The sequence below is a fragment of the Notamacropus eugenii genome, chromosome 1 (assembly GCF_028372415.1).
Source record: "Notamacropus eugenii isolate mMacEug1 chromosome 1, mMacEug1.pri_v2, whole genome shotgun sequence".
Classification (NCBI taxonomy): domain Eukaryota; kingdom Metazoa; phylum Chordata; class Mammalia; order Diprotodontia; family Macropodidae; genus Notamacropus; species Notamacropus eugenii.
Window position 1 is genome coordinate 57251449 of NC_092872.1, and position 22543 is coordinate 57273991.

At 37.7% G+C, this 22543-nt stretch overlaps 2 protein-coding genes across 4 annotated transcripts in view; one reads left to right on the forward strand and one right to left on the reverse strand.

Annotated features, from left to right (window-relative positions):
- The window catches only part of ZNF263 (zinc finger protein 263), a 70876-nt gene that overhangs the window by 35453 nt on the left and 12880 nt on the right, over positions 1-22543 (forward strand). The gene's annotated exons all lie outside the window — the stretch shown is intronic.
- Positions 991-22543, reverse strand: part of TIGD7 (tigger transposable element derived 7) — a 39401-nt gene continuing 17848 nt past the window's right edge. For all 3 annotated transcript variants that reach the window (XR_011972607.1, XM_072634773.1, XM_072634762.1), the window contains exon 2: positions 991-21629. Coding sequence is in view for 2 of the 3 variants with exons in the window: in XM_072634773.1 (XP_072490874.1) it covers positions 18345-20003 (1659 nt within the window). In the remaining variant the exon portion in view is untranslated. The remainder of the gene's footprint in view (positions 21630-22543) is intronic.

Here is a 22543-nt window from a genome sequence, read left to right on the forward strand (position 1 = left end):
ATGTATGACAGTTTTCAAAGAAATCAAAGCTATCTATAGTCATATGAAAAAATGCTCTAAATCACAACTGATTAGAGAAATTCAAATTAAAACAACTCTCAGGTGCCACCTCACACCTGTCAGAGTGGCTCATATGACAAAAAAGGAAAATGATGGATATTGGAGATGTAGGGAAACTGAGGCACTAATGTGCTATTGGTGGAGAGCAATTTATAGCCCAAAGAACTATAAAACTGTGCATACCCTTTGATCCAGCAATGTCACTGTTAGGTGTGTATTCCAAAGAGATCATAAAAAAGGGAAAAAGATCCATATGTAAAAAGTATTTAGAGTAGCTCTGTTTGTGGTGGCTAAGAATTGGTCATTGAAAGGAAGCCCATCAATTGGGAAATGATTGAACAAATTATGGTATACGATTGTAATGGAATATTGTTGTGCTATCAGAAATGAGAAGCAGGATAATTTCAGAAAAACCTAGGAAGATTTACATGAACTGATTCATGGTGAAGTGAACAGAACCAAGAGAATGTTGTTCCCACATCACCACCAGCAAAAACTGCCTACCAACTGCTGCCAAAAGGCAGTGTTAGATACAAAAATTAAGGTAAACTGAAAGACAATGACCTGAGTAATGTCAATTTATTAGTGAGGCTAGCAGTAACCAATAAATTGGGTCAATGGCCAAAGATCCCAAGGAAGGGCTAACTTTAATATAGTTTGGGGAGTACAAAGTTGGGTAGGTGGGGAAGATCATACAATTGGTCACAGGGTAGATAACAGCATCACCAAAAAGGGGACAATGTGTTTATTTTAAGGAAAATGGGCTAGCATACCCAAATGCGGCTAGTGACCACTTTTCTCTGACAATTAAGAAATGTTAATTTTTTTTACTGGGATCTATCAGCATCTCACAGACCTTGTAAGTAGATCTGAGTCAGTAGTGTGTGGGATGGCTCAGGTCCCTACATAAATCAATTACTCAGAGGCCTCTCAAAGTGATGACAGAAAAGTGATTTATTCGATTCTCGAGAAGCGGGGCTCACCTGTAGGAGTAGGAAAGCCGAAGACAAAGAACAGGACAGTGATTTATATAGACCCTAACGCAAGTCCCTCCTCCCCCCACTGACCATTATCCTCATTAGCTGAGAATATGGTCTTACATTCTAGACACGAAATCTAACCAATCCCTTTTGAAATGAAGACATCGAGGAATTATGTAAGTTTTGTCCAATCATTGAGACCCTAATACACTACACAGTTTTATATCCTTATATGGAACTATTCTATTCTAAAAATATTGTAACCTTGAGCCTTTAGGCCTTACCTCACCCCTGGGAGAAAAATTACAATCTGAGGAGTCTTCACTAAGTCTATCCCACTCAATCCCTCCTCTTATTTTATCAGCCTGAAGACTTCTCACGGATGTTTCAACCGAAGTTCTGTAACATAATCTCACACTGTCTATTAATCTCCTCATCCCAATCAGGATCATTCATGTCTCTTGTCTCCACAGGTGCCCAACCTTCCTTCTTTAATATCATCAATCGAATGGCTCCTTCAGTCCTTTCTTCTACTCTAGCAAGTTTTAGTAAAGAATTTCTAACTATTTTAGTAATTAGTGAGATCAAACAAGGTAAACAAATAGGAAGTAATACAATGCCACTAACTGCTATAAGGCCGAACCACTGTAACCTCTTCCACCAGCTCCCCTCAAACCAGGACCACCAGGATGTATTGAAAGGGGAGCCCCAAGTTTGTATGGGAACATGAGCAACTTTCCTGATATTCTTGGTGATCTCTTTCACTATCCTTCCATTATCATCAATTTTTAAGCAACATGTAGATAAATTGAGTTTCCCACAAACTCCTCCTTCTTCTGCAAGTCAATAATCTAAGATTAATCTATGTTGCAGTACTGCTTCCCTAGCTTGTGTGGCTTGATCAGCCAATAAGTCCAAAGCCTTTACTGTTTGGTTATAACTTCAACTACTGCTTGAAGTCTGATTAGTCTGTTTAATAGATATATAGGGGTTCTATAACCCCAGCTCCTATCTTGAGCCCAAGATGCAGGCCCATACTCTCTGATTATCCTCTCAGGAGGCCAAGTATCGCCCCACCCATTTGCATTTCCAGTCTGAGTGAGGGAGGTGTCGATGTTCCTCTTTCTTTTTGCTAGATCATCATATAGAGGGACCCCTAGATGCTGTTTCCCTGATTCAGGCAAGAAAAAGAATTTAGGTCTCACCAATCCAATGTAACAAACACCTCTTCAGTTTAGCGGAAGGTGAGTATAGGTTGTCTGTCCACATATCCAATAATGCCCTCTCAAAGCAGGATTTTCCTCTAGAAACAGTCTTACTCTATAATCCACAGCCGGAAAGTACTTCACATCATCCAGGCCTAATGGTCCCCCTTTCATGATCTCTGACTTACCCTTCCATAGTTGTTGTTTCTTCTTCCATCTACAATGTTGATAATTCTCCCCAGTTCTATTGATTACACTCTAGAAAGTATCAAACATCATCCTATGTGTTCCATTCTCCCACTTCCATACCCATTCTTTATATTCTGTGTTATTCTTAATTCTATTCATATATATACAACTCCACAAATAGTCATGGTCGTGACACCCTTCACATGGTTCTCTGGGATCAGAGGGGTTGTAAAACTTATACCCACAACTTTCATGATATTCTCCTTTTGTTCTCTCTTCGTATGAAGAGGGTGGGAAAAATGAATGTGTACAGGGAATCACCCTACCATCTGAACAGGTAATACCGTTCTGATCCCATCTGTTTGCATACTGGGCACAATCAATACGAGCCAGGGTTTCTGGCCTTTGTGTGAATGTCCATTTACAATTACTTTCTCCCAGCCATGTCTCCTGCAATTCAGGTCCTGTTTGGTTTAAACAATGTTCACCAAGACCCTTGGTGTTTCTCTTGGCTTGTCCAGAATCTTGTTCTGTCATGTACTTAAAATCCAGACTGGACTCAGCGGTACTGCTACCCATGGCCATTGGCTTAACCGCTGAGGTCCCCCCACAAATCCAACAGTCGGATACCTCAAAGGTGTCCGCAATGGTCTTAATTAGGGCCAGGAAACTATTTTCAAGGGGGGGGGGGGTTGATAACTGGGGCCTGGTGTCCCAGCAGTGGGAACAGGATCATGCCTAAAAGGGACATTTCCAGGGTACTACATTTTGGTTGCATTGTTCCCACGGTTTGTCAAGTCCACCCAGTCTTAATAGACGAGTCCTGTTTAGATATTGTGATTAATGGCTTAGGACAATTGCTGAACAGAGAATCCTGTTAAGAACAAACAATAATAATCCTAGTATAGTTCCCCAAATAACAAAACTTATAATGAATATATATATTTACCTCATTGGCTATCCCTTTCCAAATTCTGTGTGTTCTCACACACGCTTCAAACGGAGCTTTTAATACCGACAAAGTGTGTCTCCAAGCATGAAGCTTGAGTGTTTAATAGCTAATAGCAATAATTATAAATGAAAGTAAACAACTTTAAAATTTTTTAATGCAATAACCTTCCATAACTTTGTCTACTGGCTTCCCAATCATGCTAAACATTTTCTGAATTGGGATGGGGGAATAGATAGTTCAAGGTTCAACTTACCCATATTCTTCCCCTCCTCTTATTTTTCCTTTTTCCATATCTAAATCCAATCAATAAATACCTCTTCACATTCTTTCCCTTATGAATCCTTCCCTTCATCTATCTTCCTTTTTTTTTTTTATGAATATGGGAAGGAAGCAAAGTTGACTGACACATTAGCAAATTACAGGGGGCAGTCCCCTTGTCATAAGTACAGATACAGAGATTTAATTTAATGAACTGTCCATTTAGAGGTTCCATCTCATACAGCAGTCTGGGGAAAAATATCATCTTATGCAGTTTTCTGATCTGGATGCTCCTTCAAACAGTCTTTAGCACAGCATCTCAGCATCTTCTTCTATTCATCTTCTTGTAGAAATCCAGATGTCCACTGTCCTACAAAACTGAACTTAATACCATCTTAGATTACCATTCCTATCACTCTTACAAAAATCACAATTGAAACTTTTGACAAATTGTCATTTTTTTAAAAGAAAAGAAAATTCACATTAAAATGCAGCTTCTACATTTCACAGTAAGTCATTATTCATTCCCTCATTAGGAAGATGAGATTTCACTAAGGAGTCAATACCAGGCTCCAGTACTTATATAAATACAAGAAATAATCATTTTTAACACAGTGCATATCACATCATAAAACAATTCCAACTTCTGATCATGTGATGCTTCTCTTAAAGCATTTACAATATAGTCCACAAACCATTTTTCATTTAACATTAACCAACTAAGACAAAATAATAACTATGCATGCTAGTCTCACAAGCCCTTAACCTAACCATCTCCACACTATTACTAAGAATTAAAGGACCCTAACTTATTGTTGTTGGCCTAAAGTCCTAAGCCTAATAGCTTAATTTTAGACTTGACCTCAGATGTTCCCCTACCAACAATCTATTATTCAACAGATGTGGTATTTTTACTTACAAAACTTCTGATTTTAGGAATTTGCCACTAAGAGTAGGGACAATGAAGGGAAACAACATCTCCCTGACTTCATGTCAATTCCAGGCAGGAGTAGATTGTTAACTGGCGTTCAGCCAGGCTTCAAGTCTGCCAGGTGTCAGTGGGGAAATTGAGTCAGGAGAATCCTACCTCAGCCCAGACTGAACAGTCGCTCTCCCGACCTTCCCATGAGATCACCTTTTGCAGTTCATACCAGCATCTCACAGGCTTATTGGCATCATGGATCAGTGGCTCAGACCACCTCTCTTGCTATCCACACCTGGAGTTAGACTCAGAAGAACAGTCAGTTAATAGTCCCACAAAAATCTTAAAATAGCAAGCTCCAATAATCAGTTTCAGACATGACTAATTTCACATTGGCCAAGGAACATCTTTGAAGCAGGTCTAAGTAGCCTACATGCCTTTCTATACATGTTCTACTTCCTGATTGAATAACAATCAAAAGTCATTGCTCTAGTAGATTTATATCTGTTTCCCAAACTACTTTATCTCTTTCTAACCCTGCTCAATCTAAAAGAATGAGGTACACATGTGATAAGTTCAAACACTAACTTGAATTTTTATGTTCATGTAATGAATTCAAATCAAAACAATCATTTAACTTTCAATGCCAAATATTACCAGAGGCTACCTACCTCTAAGAAAATTAGACTGAAATTCTTTTTCCCAAACTGAAGTTGTCTCTGATTTAGTCTCAGTAATTAATTCAGTTAATTGTTTTAATACTAATTGCTTTTACATCATTTTGTAACATGTAAAGATCTCATTCCAAGTTGGGACCTTTGTCTATTACCCCAAAAGAGTTTTAGTCCCATTTGTCTAAAGGCCCTGGAAAACCTCACCTTGAAAACTCCTTGGTTTTTTTTTTCCACGTGAACTGGCTCTCCTAAGGTCCACTCTATCACTATGCCCAAGTCTATTCTACTTCCCACTCTTAATTCTATCAGTCCAAATCTCCAGTTTACTGGCCACTCCCATCAAGACCATTCCTGGAGCTCCCAGACCACCTGCCCCCCCGCCTTTTTTTTTTGTAAGGGATTCCTTTCCTTGAATCCCCCTGTAAATAAAATACAATTACAGCTAACTTTGAATCCCAATTTTGTTCTATGTAACAATGATACAATATCTATTTATTCCCATTAGATTTAGAAAGAATGTCCCCAGGGATTTTACTTACTTCTTAGATCCTAAATTTGCCCTAAAGAGCCAATCACTGAAGATCATTTCTTACACATTTTCAAATTCTCACCAAAGCAAGTTCTATATACAATCTTCTCAGCTTCTTGGTCTGTACTTGTTACTAGCCTGAGGACTGCGTCTTTTCCCATATATACACACAGTGTACCAGCTTTAGGTTTTAGCATTAGAATTACAAATGGCAAACATAATTTTCATAAGTGATAACAAATTGTTTTAGCTATGAACCCGAACAATAAATTTCAGATGACACCAATCGCATTTTCATATCCTATTAGAGAAACTAAATTCTTCCCACTTTTGTAACTTACAAATACAAATTGGATAGGTAGGCCTTCCAAAAACCCATACGAAAGATTTTATAAAGTATTTCTTAATACAACAAATATTTCCTCTCTTATGAACAGTTTCCAATTTATCACAATCCCCTTGAAACTAATTGACAGAAATCACAAGACAAGACCTAAACCCGCAGCCTTTTCACATTTGCCCATAAACTTTCTTTTAAAAAATTAACTTTAGAGTAAATGCTTGATTCATGGCAAAAACAATTTTAGCTAAAATTTCCTTTTCAACAACAGAAATAAACTTTTAACATAATACATGCTCAGATGAAACAGGCTTGAAAATCACACCTATATATATATACATGTACATTTTTAAAGCATTCTCACTTTCTTAATAAGAATGCTACAACAAGAAAACTCTTACAAAAAAAAAATTCATAACAACTCTTTTTAACCAATTCACTATTTAGCTTAACAATGCAATTTCTAATACAATATTTAGATGGATTACCTAAAAATTTAAACTTATTTAAGTTTACTTAAAACTTAAAAGAAGCCATTAACCTATTCAGCTCTTTTTTTTATAACCAAATGTAAGTTTCAAATTATCAAATTTCTATCACATCTTTTTAAAACCCCAATCTATATGTAATAAATTACAAAATTTAGAACTGTGTAACAGTTACATTAGATCAATGTTGCATCTAACAAATACCTATCCTTTTGTTACTGGATCTAACATTTTTGGCAGAAATGCTACTGGGTGTCTCTGCCCTCCTCTTATTTGTGCCGGGATTCCCAAGGCCACCCCTTTCTGGCCCTCCCACCCTGCAAAGAAAAAGAAAAACCTAAACTTATTATCTTTTTACTTTAAATACATTGTCTGGCATCAAATATATTGATCTAATTAAACCTAAATCCAAAACTCTCAGCTCTAAGTTGCTTACTTGAGATTTTTTACTTTCTAATCTTCTGCTTACTTCCACCAAACTTTAATAAATTCTAACCTATCTGAAACATTAAATTAAGAATGACACATTTCACCTATTCACAATTCCAAATACGACCAGAATGAATTCACTTAACTTTCTGTTATTTCCCATTACACTAAAATTTCTTCTTTTGGGTGAGGCAGGAAATGGTTAATTGGTTGCTAGCATGCCTCTTAGGTCTGAGGGAAAAGATTTTTTTTTTTCCTTTCTCTCCCTCCTTGTCCCTCTGCCCTTTTGAAACTAGTCTGGAGGGGTTGAAGAAAGGGAGTAACAGGAATTTCAAGGACAGTTCAGCTCAGCCTTTCTGCTCCTTCTGGCTGGCTGGCTAAATTTACAACCTTATCAGATAAAAACAGAGACACACAGACTTTCATTCACACAGAAATACCAACACAACATATACAGACAAAACATTTAACAGAATAGAATAGTACATATAGGTTTAAATTTTTGGCAAACCCAATCCTCGGAGGAACCATATTTGGGCCAGATTGTGCCTCCTCCTCCGATGTCTTTTCACCCCATATGAAACAACAGTACTTAATCATCTTCTTCTACATTCTTTTCTCTATAATTTGGTAATTCATGCCAATTTTGCAATCGGTTTCCCAAGGGACTATTTACTGGTATTTCTTCCTGACTCCACTCCGAAGCTCTATTCCTGGACTGCTTTTGTCCCATTTTGGTCGAGGGTTGTTGCCAACACCTCCGAGTCTGAGACTCAATGAATTGTGCTAGCTCCCTTGCTAGCTCTCCCGCTGGCTCTCCTGCTAGCTTCTCAGGAATTATGCTAGCTCTCCTGCTAGCTTCTTTGGTCGAGGGTTGTCGCCAACACCTCCAAGTCTGAGACTCAACGAATTGTGCTAGCTCCCTTGCTAGCTCTCCTGCTAGCTCTCTTGCCAGCTCTCAGGTGAGGGTCGCCCGTCACCAGCAGTCACCCAGCAAACGTTTTTGGGGGGGCCCTTCACCCTGGGGTGCTGCAGTCCACTAATTTGGTTGGGAGTCGTCACCTTCTCCCCGAGTCTATCTAAGACTCAACAAATTGACCCCCAGGCTCCCCCCGCGCTTACCGCTGGGTCGTATATGCGTACAAGTTGCCTGACTACAAACTTCAACACCAACCGGTTGGCATTTTTACACACTTCACAGCTTCAGAGTCTTTGGAGTCCCTATCTCTATTCTTTTCTGTCTTCACTGAGTTCCTCTGCTTCGGGTCGTTACCTTGCAGAGAGGGAGGCCTGGCAGCCCTTTTCAAGGACGATGGGGAAATCTCCCCACCGGCACCCAGTCTTTGAACTGAGCTGTCAGCCGTCTCTCAGAAAGGTCACAGATCCCGGGCATGCCCCCAAACTGTGTGGGGTGGCTCAGGTCCCTACATAAATCAATTACTCAGAGCCCTCTCAAAGTGATGACAGAAAAGTGATTTATTCGATTCTCGAGAAGCGGGGCTCACCTGTAGGAGTAGGAAAGCCGAAGACAAAGAACAGGACAGTGATTTATATAGACCCTAACGCAAGTCCCTCCTCCCCCCACTGACCATTATCCTCATTAGCTGAGAATATGGTCTTACATTCTAACGAAATCTAACCAATCCCTTTTGAAACGAAGACATCGAGGAATTATGTAAGTTTTGTCCAATCATTGAGACCCTAATACACTACACAGTTTTATATCCTTATATGGAACTATTCTATTCTAAAAATATTGTAACCTTGAGCCTTTAGGCCTTACCTCACCCCTGGGAGAAAAATTACAATCTGAGGAGTCTTCACTAAGTCTATCCCACTCAGTAGATTCCCTGGGGATTAGAAGGGTTTGTTAAGGAGATAAGACCCTCCTTGACTGTACAAGGACAGGCAAAGTTAGACAATATACTTTTGGGGGATGATAACAAATTAACTTGTAACTTTAACTCAGAGGAAGAGCTGCATTTCTGAACTTAACTCAGGGATAGAAAAATGTGGCTTCAGCAATTATACAAAATGAAACAGTAATACAGAATAGGGTCAATTGCAGGATAGAATCAATTGTTACATGAAACAAAATGATTTTAATTTCCTCAGCAGAAAGACATGAAAGCCTTGGTAACAGTAGCACTCCCAGATCATTTGTCTTGCTTCCAGCCCAGTCCTTCACAGCCATCATCTGTGGAAACAGTTCCCTGGAGAAGTACCCAATCATCTCCACTGTCAACCAACTGCCATATACAGCACAGGAAAGTGAGCCTAGCTGAAGCAGCAGGGCACCTTGAAAGACAGGAGGCAAGCATGTGCCACACAAGTCAAACTACTACTACCATCTTAGCCTCCATTCCCCCTTGGATCCTGATATATCAGGACAGCCCAGGACTCTGAATCCAAGAGGTTTGGGAACAGCAATTCTTCCAGCCCATTGCTCTCCACTCAGACATCATCCTAGGAAATAACTTCTGTGAACATAACAGCTCCTACGGATGCTACAGCCATAGACCAGAAAAGAAAGTTCTTGTCACAAAAAGTCCTTGAATGCATCAAATGGTTAAACATCAGAAAGTGATAGGATTTTATCAGAGGAAGTGACATTAAAGAAGAGGCATTACCTTCTACTTTGTCCTTGTTCCCAAGAACCACAGGACCTTTTGCATGACTTGAAGGCAAACTTTTCAATATTTGCTTTTCAGTCATTAGAATGTGAGCTCTCTAAGAGCAGGGATTGTCTCATTTTTCCATCAGTGTCCCTAGCACTTAGCACAGAGCTTTGAACATAGTAAATACTTAATAAAAGCTTTATTCATTCTTTCATTTATATGATGCAAAAATTGAGTGACCTCCCTCAAACTTCCAAGTGCAAATCAGAACCAGATTAAAATATAACTGGGAAATGTTTCACAAAATAAAAATCTGACACTGATCATTTTAATTTGATGTTTTTTTAAGTCAATATTCCCCTGCAGGGATCTGTTTCTATCTGAGTTTCCATACCACTGGTGGAAGAAATGTCTCCTTAATGCAACATGAAATTGCCTTTACAAGGTTAATTCTTTAATAAGTTGTGAATTCTTTGCCTTCTTACACTATTCATACCACAGTGACTGACTCAAAGCCAATTAGTCTACCTGAACTATATATTCTTGTGCTTAGCCTTTATTTATTTTTTAAATTTTTATTTATTTTTAGTTTTCAACATTCACTTCCACAAGATTTTTAGTTCCAAATTTTCTCCCCATTTCTCTCCTCTGTCCACCCCAGGGTAGTGTGGATTCTGATTACCCCTTCCCCCAATCTGACCTCCCTTCTATCACACCCCTCCCTTCTCTTATCCCCATCCCCTCTATTTTCTTGTAGGGCAGGATAGATTTCTATACCCTATTTCCTGCATATCTTATTTCCCAGTTGCATGTATTTAACATTCATTTTGAAAATTTTGAGTTCCAACTTCTTTCCCTTCCTCCCCACTTATCCCCACTGAGAAGGCATGCAATTCAATATAGGTTATACATGTGTAGTTTATGCAAAACACTTCCTTAACAGTCATGTTGTGAAAGACCAACTATATTTCCCTCCATCCTATCCTGCTCCCCATTTATTCTATACTCTCTTTTGACCCTATCCCTCCTCAAAAGTGTTTACTTCTATTTACCCCCTCCTCCCATTTGGAGCTTGACCTTCAAAAGGTCTCATATAGAGACAGACAAAAAAAGAAGAGAAGCAGAATAGTATAAGAGGTAGGAGAAAAAATATGATCAGATATTTAGACTAAGTTTCCCAGAAGGAAGTCTATGTAGCTGAGTACCCCACTTCAGGGAAGCATACTGTTTTATGACAGTCCTCTGGCATAAGGGAAGTCCTTCCCAGGAGGATTATAGGGTTCTCCTTTTGATCCTTGTTTTCTACAACTGAGTTCATAGCATCATGCTCCCCCCAGTGTAGGTGCAACTACCAATGGGGTTAAGTCCTTATCTGTGAACTCAGCTGGAAGGCCCATAGACCAGCCAGAGAGTTGGGAAAAACAGCAACTTAATGATTTCAGATGCTGAGAACAACATGTAAAACAACAGGAATCAGTTCAATGCAAAGTCTTATTGGCAAGCAATGGGGAAGAGGGGAAAGAGAAAGGAGAGAAGGCATCCTGATATACCACTCAGATAGACACACACATTAACCAAGTAGGACTCACGTAAAGATGAGGCTGCATTGGGGAGTACAGAAACATGGGTCCATTCAACTGGAAAGGCATGCTCCAAAGTGCCCTTCTGATGGAGGGATTTATCTGGGATACACCATGATTTTGGTGGCCACCTGGAGTTGGCCACTTTGCATGTCAGGATTTGAGGCACATGGGATTTTGGGGAGGGGTACACAGCTACAAGAAGAAAAACACGCTAACTGCTAGAAAGATACTATTTTTGGAAACATAGCTCTACTAAACTTAAAAAATTACTACTGTCAATATTTTTCTGTCAAGAGATTCTTATAAGCTTCCTTTAAGGGAAAACTGTCATGGTCGTCTCAATATCACTAGGCCAAATCTTGTAACATATGCCTTTTGGGGAACCCTGTGACCTAAGGAATCATGGCTTGGGATGGAAGCAGGGGATAGAAGTAGTGGTAGAACAGTGAAGTGTTCTTGGACTCTTAAAAGGAAATACTAAACTGAACAAGAACTTTTATGTTTGGAGCAGCAAAGGATTGAGCTATGATATGGAGTAAACCCAGACTTTACCTTTTGTGGATACGGTGAGTTATACGGTTAAAATGAATGACAAACGACAGCAACAGCAGCCACCCAATGACAGGCTACTCTACTTCACGCACCTTTCCAATTTGGGGAGAGCTCTACCAAGACTAAAGTAGTGTAAAAATTCCTGAGAGACAGAATACACCCATGATAGAAGGACTAGTGACTGTTTAGAGGCTCGAGTGCGAATAATTTGTGGGTTCTTTTGTTATTGCTGTTGGTTTAAACAAAGACTGTTCTCTGCTCAGTGCTTTGAGGACTCTTTTTGAGAAGATATAGAAAAGACCTAAATTCTGATGTTCCCAAAAGAAAACCTTAGGTAAGGATATGAAGAAGACCTTAGACCTTGATATATCTATTTGAATATGACAGAGACAAGACATATGCTACAAGATTCAGCCTAGTGGTATTGAGACCACCATGACAGTTTTCCCTTAAGGGAAGCTTATAAGAATCTCTTGACAGAAAAATATTGACAGTAGCATTTGTACCACTCCCTCCCCCCACCAAAATCCCATATCTCCTGGATACAGATTGACTCGGAGCCTTTTCTCCACTTATTCACTTACAGAGGCAAATGGGAGAGACAGTTTTTTTAATTTATGAAATCCTTTACTTAAGTAAGGATTTTTCCATGAATTTTGTTGTCCTTCAGTAGTGTCTGACTCTTCATGACCCCGTTTGGGTTTTTCTTGGCAAAGATACTGAAGGGGTTTGCCATTTCCTTCTCTAGTTCATTTTACAGATGAAGAACTGTGGCAAACAGGATTAAGTGACTTGCTCAGGGTCACATAGCCAATAAGTGTCTGGGCTCAGATTTGAACTCAGGAAGATGAGTTTTTCTGACTTCAGGTCTGGCACTCAATCCACAGCCACCTATTTCAATAAATACAGAACACAAAAAGGATTTTATGCAACAAGGTGAATCTCCATTTTATATGGATTGCTTTTTTTTAAAAGTATATGATAAATTCAATGAGTTACTTTAAAAACTGTCCTTTCTGTCTGTGCCTTCTTCAGAATCTCCTTTTGTTCTCTGCATTTTAAAAAATGTTCCAATGGCTCTCATTTTTGGCATTATTGTTATCCTCCCTTCCATCTCCCTTTCTTACCAATTAAAAACAGAAGGGGGAAAAAAACCCTTGCAACAAATAAGCAAAGTCAAGTTAAACAAATTGGCAGTGGCTATGCCCAAAAATGTACATCTCATGCTTCATCATAGATCCCCTGAAGAAGTGATTAGTCATTGTGTTGATTAGAGTTCTTAAGCTTTTCAAAATTGTTTTTCATTTCAATGTTGCTATTGGCAGTAGGTCGTGCAGTGGAAAGAGCACCAGACCTAGAGTCAAGAAGACTTGAGTTTGAATTTGGCCTTAGACACTAATCAGCTGTGTGACCCTGGCAAATCATTGAACCTCTATTTGCCTCAGTTGTTTTCATCTATAAAATGGGGGTAATAATGACACCTACCTCCCAGTGTTATAATGAACAAATAAAATAATCGTAAAGTGGTTAGCATATGCCTGGCACATTAGTAAGTGCTATGTTGGTGATTGCTATCATTAGGTTCTCCTTGTTGTTGTTTAAATTATTATTATATAATTTTCTTAGTTCTGCCTACTTCATTCTGCATCATTTCAAACTTCCCAAGGTTCTCCACAATTCTTTCTTTTTTCATTTCTCGTGGCACAATATTAGATTACATTTATGTACTACAATTTGTTCAGCTATTCCACAATTGATGGGCATCCCTCAGTTTCCAGTTCTTCTCTTTTCTTTTTAATCTCCTCTTCAGGATCAGGAGGTTTGTTTTGCTTCTGACTATTCTCTCTTTGGCATTATTCTTTCTCTTAACAATACTTTTCCTTTTCCCCACCTGTTTCTCTGTTGAGTTTATTTCTACACAAAGTTCTTTGTGTGTTGGTTTTCAACTCTTCTTTGTCCAATTCAGATGAGAATGAAGCACATGTGATGGCCAGTGCCCCAAACCCCTCCTCCATGTTAATTTTTATGTACAGCAGGTATGAGAAATCATAAATTTCACCCCTTCATTCTCCTTTCTACATTAATGTATTCCTTTTACTCTCCCTTCTTTTTCCCCTCTTAAAAACTTCAGAACAGAATCAATCCAGTCAGTTCCTTTTTTATTTAACTTCCTCAATGCTTTTTGAGACATAAAAGTTCTAAAGAGACAATTTTCTTCTCTCTTTCAGAATGTTAGCCCCTTTAGCATCATATTGCCCCTTTCAATTATTCCAATATTTTTCTGTCTAGATTTTTCTTGTATTTGCATTACCAGGTTCCTACTCAACTGTATTTTTCCTTGCCTCAGGAATTCTTTTGAAATTTTTGAAAATTTGAAAGTGAATTGAAATTGAAAAATTTAAATTAAAAGTTTTTCTATTCCATCAGAGATCCTACTTTTTCCCTATAGGACTATACTTAGCTTTGTAGGATAGCTTATTCTTAGTTATAAGCCCATATGTTTTGTTTTTGGGGATTTTATATTTGAAAATCTCCTCTCATTTATAATGGAAGGTGCCATTTTGAGTGTGATCCTGACGGTGGTTACTCTGTATTTAAATTCTCTGGATATCTGAAGTATTTTTTCTTTGACATGGGAGTTATGCATTTTTGGGTATGACATTCCTGGGACTTTTCCTTTGAGGGTTTCTTTCAGGAGTTGGTCTGTATTTTTAAATTTTTTTTTAACTGATATTTTCTGTTTCTTACATAACCACAGTATCCCACATGTCCCTTCCTTTCCCTTTTCTGAGAGCCGTCCCATATGACAAATGTTTTTTTTTAGAGGAAAAAAAAATCAGTACAACTGATTGATACACTGGAAAGATCCAAAAATGTATAATGTATAAAAACATGTGTGGGATTTTAAATTTCCACAAAGGGGTAGGTTGGGGGTGTTTTCTCATACATCTTCATTTGAGTCCTGTTTGATCTTTATAATTTTGTTACATTAACTTTTCATACTTTTTGATGTTTAATTGTTCGATTTACATTTTTGGTGTTATTGTTTCCTTGGTTCTACTTTACTTTGTATCAGTTCACAGAGATCTTTCCATGATTCTCTGTATTCATCATTACATAACTTACATAACAGTAGTATTCTATTACATTCACGTACCACAACTGGCTTAGCCACTCCCCAAATGATGAGCATCTGTTTGTTTCCAAATATTTTGGAGTATATGGGGAACTTTTCCTTATCGATGACTTGTTTGGGGTGTAAGTCCAGTGACAGCGTCTCTTGCTCTAAGGATATAGACATTTTAGTTACTTAATTTGCAAATTCCAAATTACTTTCCAAAATGGTTGTACCATATTATAGCTCTAGCAATAATGTATTAGTGTGCCTGTTTTCCCAGAAGCCCTCCAACATTGACTACTACCATTTCTTGCTATTTTTGCCAGTTTTCAGGATGTGAAGTGAAACTTGAGTCGCTTTGATTATAATTTCTCATTATAAGTGGTTTAGAGAATTTTTCATGTGGTTATACTTTGCAGTTCTTTTAAGAACTATTTATTAATATCCTTTGACTACTTATTTATTGGGGAATGGCTCTTAGAAATCAAACCCTCATCAGAAAAATTTGATATAAGATCAATAAATTCTTTATATTTTAATTTTATTCTCTGGTCTTAATAGATATGAACAGTTTTCATTTGCATATTCTTTAAATACAGTGTTTAAGCTTTTTTTAAAAAAAAATCATGGTTTTTAGGGAGTCTGATTATTCTTCAATGATCTTTCCTTGATTATTTTCTAAGTTGTTTTCTACATCAGATCTTATTTTCTTCTATTTTTTTCAATCGTTCGCTTTTTTGTTCTTGTTGTTTTGGAGTCATTGATTTCTATTTTGGTTAATTCTAATTTTCAGGGAATATATTTCTTAGGTAAGGTTTATCAAAAAGATTATTTTTCTTTCCAATTTTCCCCCCAGAGCTTTTATTTCATTTCTATTATTTCTGTAACTATTGTCTCCCTGAGTAGAGTGCAAGCTCCCTGAAGGCACAGAATTTTCTTTGTATCCCCAGTGTTTAACATGCTAATGTATAGTGAATGCTTAATATTTGATTTGCATTACCAACTATATGTGTGTATATGTATACACACACACATACACACTTTGACCAAAGGTACAAAACAACCACTACCTCACAATACTTTGTTTTCACTCAAGCCTGCTTCTTCAGACTTCACTATTACTACGGAAGCCAATCTTTTGTGTTCAAACTTTTAATGTATTGTCTTTGCTCTTCTCTTCCCTCATTTATCCACTGGTATTCTCTCTAATCTCACGGCTAACGTCCTAATATAGACCTTCATCAAGACTCACCTGAACAATGAATGCATTATATTGGGGTCTTCCTGTCTCCGTATTTTCTATCTTATATCCAAACTTCAGATTAAAAAAAAAAAAAAGTTATTTTCTGCCTTCAAATTGGGGCAGGCCTTTTTTAAATGCCAAAGAAGGCCACTGGAATTTTATACAGCTTTGCTGAATGTTTATAATTGTTTAAAATAAACTGTGTAAAGTAAGTAACCAAAGCTCCAGGTACACCCAAGTATGGGAAATCTAGGTACACACACACACACACAAAACACTATTAAATTTTGTTGTTAAATCATTTCAGTTGTGTCTGACTCTTTGTGATCTCATTTGGGGTTTTCTTGGCAAAAATACTGAAGAGGTTTGCCATTTCCTAAATTTTAGGAGAGTCTAAGGACTGTGCATCAAATGTATTGTTGAGACTCAGTGCAAGGCAGTGGGAGAGGCAAGCAAAAATTATATCAAATAGACTTCTGGATCCTCTCCAAATTACCAAAGTTGCCCAGAATTGAGTCTATGGGCCACTGTAATCTAAAGCACCCATTTGACTTCTTAAACCAAACAAGTACTTAACAGGAGAAAAAAATATTAGATTGGTTTTCTAGAGGACAGTCCCCAATCAAGGTGACTGAACATAGGAATTTTCAATCAGTATTTATTAATTGCCTGCATGCCACGCAAAGTGCTAATCACTAGGGATACAAAAAGACAATTCTTACCCTCAAGGAGCTTACAATCTAATGTAACAACATGCAAACAAATATATACAAACAAGCTATACAGATAACAGGAAATAATTAACAAAGGGAAGGCACAAGAGTTATGAAGGGTTTGGTTAAGGAGTAGCTTCCCTCCTTAAAATAAAAAAGCAAGCTGGATGTACTCTGGGAGTGTCAGCTCTTGAGGACTCGCTTTTTTTCCCCTACATTTCCTGTGAATGATGAAGCAAATAAAAGGGGAAGGGAATTTCTCTCCTTTACTTCCCAAAGAGGAGCATCAATAGCAATTGTATGCGCAGCTCAGCTAAAATCCTACCTCTCTGCACAAGCCTCAACCAATCTCCCTTGATGTCCATCCCTTCTAAGATTATCTCCAATTTATCTTCTTGTATCTTTTTTGAACATAGCTGTTTGCTGAATGTCTCCATTAGACAGTTAGCTCCTTGACAGTATGAATTATTTTTTGTCTTTCTTTGTATCCCCGGCATTTAACAGTGTCTGGCATACAGTAAGTGCTTAATGTTTGTTGACTTGATACTGATGCTAGACACATCTTCATTATACAAAGATCTGGTGATATCACTCCTCTACTCAAAACTCTTTTATCATTCTTCTACTGTCTACTAAGAGGACCAAACTCTTCAAGCGTGGCGTTAAGACTTAGGGCTCTCCACAAACTGGCACCATCTGATCTCTCTAGCTTTAACTCACATTTTTCTCTTCCAGAGCTTTACATTATAGCCAAGTAGTTGCCATCTTCACATATGGTCTATGCTTTCTCATCTCCATGCCTTTATTTTGTCATACCGTCCCCAATGTCTGAGGGAATGGTCTGTGCCATCTATATGTACCTTCCACCTATTCTTTAAAGTCTAACTTAAAATGGTATCTCTTCCATGAAGCCTTTCCTCCCAATAATGACCTTTCCCCTTTTGAATCTGATTTATTTGCATGTTTCTTGTATATTTATCATTTTAAATTAGATATTTGTATGTCTTATTTCCTTACCTGACTGCTCCAGAAGTCAGGAACACTGTCTTATATAAACTCTGTATCTCTCCCAGTGCCCAGCACAGTGACATACATGTAATACATATTTTTAAAAAATATCAATTAAAAAAGTGTTCAGCGTGTCTTTATATCACATTTACCTGGTAAGAAGTAACAATTTTACCTCTTGCTCTGTGTATTATTATCCTGATAGGAAATAATTTGGGATTTGGATTAAAGATTTTCCCACATTATGCTCAATGCATTTTTTTCTAGCACTATGAAACCTCTACTGTCTGAAGCAGTAAATGTCCAAATTGGAGAATATTTTTTAAAGAAATGCAAATTTATTACTTTCAAGTACTGTACACAATATAAACTAAAGATATAAATGGCCACTCATATATGAGGTAAATTAATGAAAAAAATTACAATTCACACCAACCCTGCTATATCAAATACATCAAACACAAGTCTTTTGACATAGAAGACTCAATTACTGGACCCAGAAGTTGAAGGCAAATTAAAACAATCTTTAATATTACGAACCCTTGGTTTTAAAAATTTATCAATTTTGGAGCGGACTCTTCTCTGAGATTGTTTTTTGATTAGTTCTTGTTGCATCTCTTTCAATGTGAAGTAGAATCTTTGAAACTCTGGAGTGGCATCAACAAAATCAATAAGACAATCCAAATTCTCTTGAACACTAGATAATTTAAACTTTGCTGAATGTTGTTCTACTTCCTCTTCAACAACTCCTTCTTCCTGGGTAACTTTCCTAGTAACATCTTCCATTTTCGGGGGGCAACATGATTCATTATCTGCAGTTAACCACACCCTGACGTCTTCTAAATTGGTTTCTAGGCCACCACATCGCTCAAGAATTTCTCTATAATCCCCACTTTCCAAGCCTTGAATATTATATTCTGGTTCTTTTTTGTAAAGTAGATTTTCCCATGCATTTGCTATTGTTATTTGCTTTACTTCATCCCAACTTTTTGCCCAGTTAGAAATTGCACTTTTTATGTTATAAGCTTTGATTTTTGCAACTGTTTTTTCTCCTGTTTCCTGTTCTTCATCACTTTCTTCAAAGATTACCATACTCTCTTCAAGTTGCTTCCATCTATAAAGTCGTTTGCAGCTCAAGATCACACCCTGATTCATTGGCTGAAGCAATGATGTAGTATTTGGGGGGAAGAAGATACATTTGATTCTCCCATCATTACTAATTAGAGACTCAGCTGAAGGATGGGCAGGAGAATTGTCTAGCAGTAACACTGCTTTTATATCCTTTTCATCCAACCTCAGGACATTAAGCTGAAAATCTCTAACTTCAGGAATGAAGTTTTGAAAGAACCACTCTGAAAATAATTCTCTGGTGAACCAGACATCTTTACTAGATTTGTATATCACCGATAAAGCATTTACATCATCCTTAATAGACCTGGGCTGCTTTGATTTTCCAATAATAACTGACTTCAACTTGTGGGTCCCATCTGCATTTGCACACAAAAGAGCTGACAACCGTTCTTTGTTTATTTTCCGCCCTGGCATACATATATCTTTTTTGTTTGCTTGAATATTTTCTGGTATTGATTTCCAAAAGAGATCTGTCTCATCCCCATTGTACACCTGAGCCAGACATAGTTTCTCTTCTTTGATGAACATGGATATCTTTTGTCTAAATGGTTCAACATTTTCTGAAATTGAACTCAGAATTTGTTCCCCACACACTTTTCGGTTCCCTATTGCATGCCTATTTCGAAATCTGAAAAGCCAACCAGTGCTGGCTTTAAAGTCTGTTCGACCAAAACACTGTGCAAATCTCTCAGCAGCAGCCTGAAGTTCCACACCTCTAACAGGAACACCAGCTGAACGCTTTTGTTGGTACCACATGTACACTGCATCATCAACATCACCATATTTGGCACCTGTTGTTCTTTTTCTTTTCTCTGCTCCGACTAATGGCATATCTTGCTTTAACACAAAGTCCAAAATCAATTTCTTATTTTTTTTAATGTCATAAAATGTTGATTTACTGATTCCAAATTCATCCATTACACTTTTGAGAGAGTGCCCAGATTCGATTCTACTCAAGACTTTCATTTTTTCTTCTAAATTCAGTGTTGTATATTTTCCTCTCTTATTCATACTGAATGTTATTTCAACATACAGAAACAAGAGAAGCTAGGAGAGAAACAGCAATATTGGATGACAAAAAGTATAAAGTTGAAAAAAGAGGACACAGATACTGGTACTAGAATACTGATAGAATGGCAACAGCAGGTAGTATGGATTGGTGGGAAGATAATGACCTAATAATGAACATCAGAGGTCTCCTCTATCATGGCTTTTAAAAAATAGCACTACTGAGAATCCTCCTCCTCCTCTTCCCTATTATTATTATAGCCCTCTAATAGTGAATTTTCAGGAATGTTTCAGTACCCTCTTACTTCTTGTCCTTATGTATAGACAATCAGGAAGGAAAGAAACCCATAAACACCCTGGAACCCTTCCTCTAACCCCACATGAAAGAAGTTGTACAGGACAACAGAGACATAGAAGATGAAGGAAATAAAAGCAAAGAAAAATCAAAGGATGCCAAGAGTCTGTAAAAGGGAGCTGAAAGGAGGGAAACAGAGGAAACCAGTTGGTAGACTGAGATCAAATCTTTCTTTCTTTCCCAATGCTGTGGCTTCACCTCACTGCTGAGCAAAAAAAATTAGTACAATTCAGCAAATACAGCTAATGAGGCAACAGTTTAGGAACCTGGGACTGGTCTTTAGTCTTCCAGGACCTGCCGTATGTACTATTTTGATATACCGAGAACTTGAGACAGAGGACATTTTGCTGAATAGTGAAGTCAATAAAGCAGCCTGCTATCAAAATAAATGCAATTTTACTATATTCGGTAGCATCTTGACAAATCTCTCATGTTTATGACATTAGTTGATTATTAATTTCATGGCTGATGACATTTCTGCTCTGAGTGAAGCTTTTCCCACACTCAGGTCATAGGATTTGGAGGTTGAAAAGATTTTAGAGATCACCTAGTCCAACCTCCCATTTTACAGATAAGGAAAATGAGTCCCAGAGATATTTACTTGCCTAATGTCACATAATTATTAATGGTCAGAATGACCTGACCCCAAGTACAGTGCTCTTTCCATCATACTATGGTTTTTGGTTCTTTTTTTCTTGTCCTGGTATGAAGTCTCTAATGAATTAATCTTAAGTATAACTTTCAGTGAGGATCTTCCCCAGACTTTGGATGCTTATAATGCTTCAGAAGTATGGTAGTACTGGGGTACTCAAGTCTGAAAGCTTTATAAAGGCTTTCCCAAACTTAGAACACTTAAAAGATTTCTTCTCTGATTTGATTTCCTTGAGTTGAATCAATGCAGAGTTCTAAGAAAAATTCTTCTCATATTTGGGATACTTATAATTTCTCTTCAGTGTAGACTCTAGTCAGAGTTAAGATCATAACATTTTTAGCGGATGGAAGGCACTTTTAGGGGTTTAACTTGGAATTTTTGGTCTATTCTTTTCTGTAAATCCTCTTGGGGAGTGAGTTCATACAGTCTCTGAACTAGGGGATTTTTCCACAACTTTTTCATTTTCACTGTCTTTCCTCCATTTTCCTCCACAATCTCTTGAGGTCTTTCTGGTAACACTCTCTGTGATTTCAGTTTCTCAAAAATCTTCTGCTTGTTCTCACTCCTGATCCACAAATACATAAGAGGGTACAGAAATTTTAGCTGTCTTCCATTCCATGTACTGGGAAGAAAGAAAAGTGTGTCAGGGAATGACGGAAAGACTGACATTTCGGGTATTTTATTTAAGGATAATAACTGAATGACTTGAATTTATTTTCCAGCTGAGTAGACTTCTCTCAAGTCTCTCATGTGAGAACTCTATACTAAAGATCTAAGATTTATCCCTCACTTTAGCTCTAAAAGACTATGTCAGGTTCTCATTAATGGAGAAGATCACATGGGACATGACATTCTATGATAATAATAGTTTAAAACTCACTGACCAACATACAGTAGATTTTGCAAAGCCAATCAGATAGGTTTGACAATCAATCAAGCATCATGTAGCACTGAATAGAAAGAGGCAAAAACAACTCTGCTCCTCAGTCCAGGATTGCACCGCTCATTTTAGTTAGCGAACTAGCATATGCATGCTATATATTATAAGACAAAAGGGTAAAAGCACATCAGTGTAACTACACACTGAATGCACATCTTGATCCCATCACAGCAATTCAAAAATTCGTAGGATGGGAGAGCTGGAAGGGATCTTAAAAGAGATATTCTCCTACAGGAGTGCTTAATCTGAAACCTGTAAACTTATTCATTATTCTGACAACTGTGTTTCAATTTAATTGGTTTCCTTTGTAATCCCATGTATTTTATTTGATGCATTTAAAAGCAATATTCTGAGGAGAGGCCCATAGGCTTCAGTAGAGTACCAAAGGGATCCATGGCACAAGCCAATTCTCCCATTTTATAGAGAACTGAGACTCGAAGACATGGTATGAACTAGGGTTACCCTCGAACAAATTCCCAAGAGGAGAAACTTCAATGGGAAACTTTGGAAACTGAGAGCACAAGTGGGCAAAAGTAACAACGAACTCTGAGAAAGTGACAGCATGCTGCTCTCTCTGCCATATTCTGCCCCTCTCC